General features: G+C 38.6%; 1 protein-coding gene across 2 annotated transcripts in view; it reads left to right on the top strand.

Moving 5' to 3' along the window:
- Positions 1–4,020, top strand: part of CSNK2A2 (casein kinase 2, alpha prime polypeptide) — a 39,117-nt gene that overhangs the window by 24,480 nt on the left and 10,617 nt on the right. Inside the window, exon 5 of one of the 2 annotated variants that reach the window (XM_008574955.1) lies at positions 3,117–3,200. The exons of the other annotated variant lie outside the window; for it this stretch is intronic. Coding sequence (XP_008573177.1) covers positions 3,117–3,200 — 84 coding nt within the window. The remainder of the gene's footprint in view (positions 1–3,116; positions 3,201–4,020) is intronic. 2 annotated transcript variants of the gene reach the window in all.

The raw sequence follows: 4,020 nt of genomic DNA, 5'->3' as shown, positions 1-4,020 counted from the left end.
GCACATTCGTTCTTAGGTCAGGTAAAGACATCCCAATAATGCAGATCTTCACAAGCTGGTCAGACAGATGCCACTCAATGTTTGATGTCCTGTCTGCTTTCTGGAGGCAGCAGCTAGGACAGCACATTCGTTCTTAGGTCAGGTAAAGACATCCCAATAATGCAGATCTTCACAAGCTGGTCGGACAGATGCCACTCAATGTTTGATGTCCTGTCTGCTTTCTGGAGGCAGCATCTAGGAAATACTTCTTTCTGCTAAATGAGGCATAGAATCTCAGATGAAATTTGAAAAATGTCTTTCATGCTTAATGGTCAGAAACTGTACCAGATTTTGAAACTAAAATAATTCCCATGGAATTTAAAAGCATGTCAGTCACTCAACAGGATGTCTGACTAGTGAACTTGGCAAAAGAATTAATTACCTTACTACATTTGTTCAGTCTTTGTTCATCAGGTATTTTTCACATCCCAGATATTGTGGTTCTAATTAGTTTATTCCTTTGGGTAAAGACTAGACAAAATAGCTGAATTAATACTTGCTAAATTTTCTCTGAAAAAAATAGGAGTGGGGAAGAGGGAATATTTAACTTCATGGAAAATATAGAAGAAACTGAGGCTGGAGGTTGCAGTGTGATTGCTCAGTAACTCTCTGGGGATTGCAGCAGAGCCTGTATCAAGATTCAGATTCAAGGATGTTTGACCTCATATCCCCTGGTTTCATAAGGCACTGCCACAAAGGCACTTTGGAATCTTGCTACACCTGTTGTAAAACAAAGAAAAAAAATTAAGTTGAAGTAGAATATAAGTGAATAAATCTCAAGTGTACATTTTTTGGGATTTTACATGTGTAAAACCTTTACCCAGATCTACATAGAACTACACTATCCAATTTAGTAGCTATTGCCCATAGGTAGCTATTTAAATTGGGTAAAATTAAAAATTCACATCCTTAGTCACACTAGCTGCATTTCATGTGTTGATGGCCTTATTTGACTAGTGGCTACTGTGCTATACAGTGGAGGTATAAGATATTTTTATTATTTCAGAAGGTTCTATTGGACAGGGTTGGTAGATGATAATATGAACATCTCAAAGGGCTCTCTTGTGTGTCCCTTTTCAGTATTCCCTCCTTTGAAGATTATATTCTTATCTCTGTCATCATAGTTCAGTATTGCCTGTTCTTGATCTCCAAATAAAAGCATTATACATTGTATACTCTTTTTTTTGTATCTGGAGAAAGCAAAATTTGATACAAACCAGGGGAGCTTATTCCTGGATTGCTGATCCTCAGGATCTTTCTCTGGCTTATGTATTCCTTATGAAAGATGCCTAGTACAGTGTCCTTGCTAGTCAGGTTCAGTGTTTCTCAACCAGGTCAAGGTAGCTCCCCAGGGGACATTTGACAATATCTGGAACCATTTTTGGTTGTTACAACTAGAGGGGCACTACTGGCATATGGTGAGTAGAGGCCAGGGATCCTGCTAAACATTCTCCAATACACAGGACAGCTCCCACAGCAGAGAATTATCTGGCCCAAAATGTCAACAGTGCTGAGGTTATGAGAAGCCCTGATGCGGTCCCATGGAAAACTCCACCAAGAACACTTAGTGCCTTGCACATTGTAGGCACTGTGTGATTATGGGCTGTGATCATTATTACTTGCGGAGTGTATCATTGACCTTGTTTGGGCTTCACGTGCTTTTTAAGACAAGCCAAGGGTTCTAACTGTGAAATTTATGGAAGTAGTTATTGTATTAGGAAAGGAAAATTTAGGAGCAAATTTTCATATTATCTTTTAAAAAGCTTAACAACCCAAATAAAATGAGTGAAAGATTTAAATTAACATTTCTTGAAAGAAGGTATAGAATGGACAATAAGCACATGAAAACATGCTTAACTTCATCACTCATTAGGGAAGTACAAATCAAAACCACAATCTGATACCACTTGACACCCACTGGAACAGCTATAATCAAAAAGATGAATAATAACAGGTGTTGATGTGAATGTGGAGAAACTGAAACCCTCATGTGTTGCTGATAGAAATGTAAAATGGTGCAGCAACTTTGGAAAATAATTAGGAGGCATTTTCTTAAATAGTTGAACATAAACTCACCATATAACACAGCACTTTCACTCCTGGGTATCTACCCAAGAGAAATGAAAGCATATATCCCTCAAAGACTTGTACATGATTATTCATAGCAGTAGTATGCATAATAGCCAAAAAGTAGAAACAACCCAAATGTCCATCAGCTAGTACATTTATACAGTGGAATACTACTCGGCAAGAAAAAGCAACACGGATGAATCTCAGAAACAGTATACAGAGTGAAAGAAGGTAGACAAAGTGTTGCACATGTGTGATTTCATCTTATGAATGTCCGGAAAAGGCAAATCTTTAGCAAATGATAGCAGATCAGTGGTTAGGGGCAGGGCAAGGAGGGGGTTGGAAGTAGTTGGGAGTGGAGATTGACTGCAGCAGAAAAGCTCAAGGGGAATTTTGAGGGTGATGGAAAAGTTCTAAAACTAGATCATGGTGATTGATGATTGTACACCTCTAAATTTACTAAAAATCATGGACATATATAAAAAGATCTTATATACACATCAATTATACGAAGCAATTTTCCTCCTTACAGTAATCATATAACGAAAATTCTTAAAGGTCTGCTGGCTCAAGGATTGTATTTGTAGAAAATACTAGTGCTTTTTAATCTAGAAAACCCACATGGGAAGCTTGTCTGAAAGATAAGCCTTGTTGACAGATATATTCGGATATTATTCTTCATGTTCACATGGATTCTGACATGTCCTTTGAACCACTTATGAGACACCAGTGAAGTTTTTAAATATGATTTGCCATTCCTCTTTTTAAAGGCACCTTTGTCATAGTCCTTGACATTCCCTCCATAGTCCCTTTTCTACTGGCTGCCAGCTGTAGTAGAGAGCAAGGGGTATCTTCCGAAACATGTTTTTTCTTGCATTACAAGCAATAAGTTGCCTCTTGGGAGACTGTATTCAAGTCAGGGTATCACAAGCAAATAATAAGAATATGCTTGCATTGGGGGTGGTAGAGGGTTTGCTTACTTTTCTCTGTGCTTTCTTACCTAATAGGCTCTGGATTACTGCCACAGCAAGGGAATCATGCACAGGGATGTGAAACCTCACAATGTCATGATAGATCACCAACAGAAAAAGGTACCATTACAGCCAGGCAGCAGCAATCCTTCATTAGAAGGCTTAAGGCAGACCAAAATGCTGTCTAGTACCAAGGGGGTTTCTGTAGACCCATGCTGTTTTCTTTGGTAGACTAGTGTTACTGTTAGTGCTCCAGTCTCCAGCGTTGATTTCTACTTTACATAGCATAGTGCAAAAGGAAAGTAGACAGGTGACCCTAACTGTGTCACTTTTTTTTTATTTTGTTCAGGGTTTTCTGGAGGGCCTCAAAAAGAAACTACAGCTGGTGGTTTCTACTTCACCTCTTAATGACCCTCAGACCAATCTGCCTGGCCTTAAAAGTACACTGTTCTAGAAGAAAGGAGTTCCTCCTATTTTTGTTATCCAACTCTGGTTTTCCCTGGTTGGTGAGCAAATGGGTCAGCTAGTATTAGACTAGCAAAAAGCTAGAGCAATGCTTCAAGCAATACGTCCCCAACCCTTTCAGCTATGTCTGGAGCTTTTAATGAAAGCTATGTACAGTGGGAGAATGTGTTACACATGTAAGTGGTATGGAGGCAGAAAAGAAAGGTTGAGCTCTGTTGATCCAGAGAAGATAATTTGAATTTTTTTTTAAAAAAAAGCATTCCAAGTGCTTTGCTCTCGAAATGACCTCTTATGCAGTTTTGGAGGCAGAAAAGAAAGGTTGAGCTCTGTTGATCCAGAGAAGATAATTTGAATTTTTTTTTTAAAAAAAGCATTCCAAGTGCTTTGCTCTCGAAATGACCTCTTATGCAGTTGCTGCAATTGTAATTTTGTAACCTGTGCACATGCTCACAATTTTCATGTGGCCAAATAATTG

The sequence above is a fragment of the Galeopterus variegatus genome, unplaced genomic scaffold (assembly GCF_000696425.1).
Source record: "Galeopterus variegatus unplaced genomic scaffold, G_variegatus-3.0.2 Scaffold58, whole genome shotgun sequence".
Classification (NCBI taxonomy): domain Eukaryota; kingdom Metazoa; phylum Chordata; class Mammalia; order Dermoptera; family Cynocephalidae; genus Galeopterus; species Galeopterus variegatus.
This window is presented reverse-complemented; position numbering and strand designations above follow the sequence as displayed.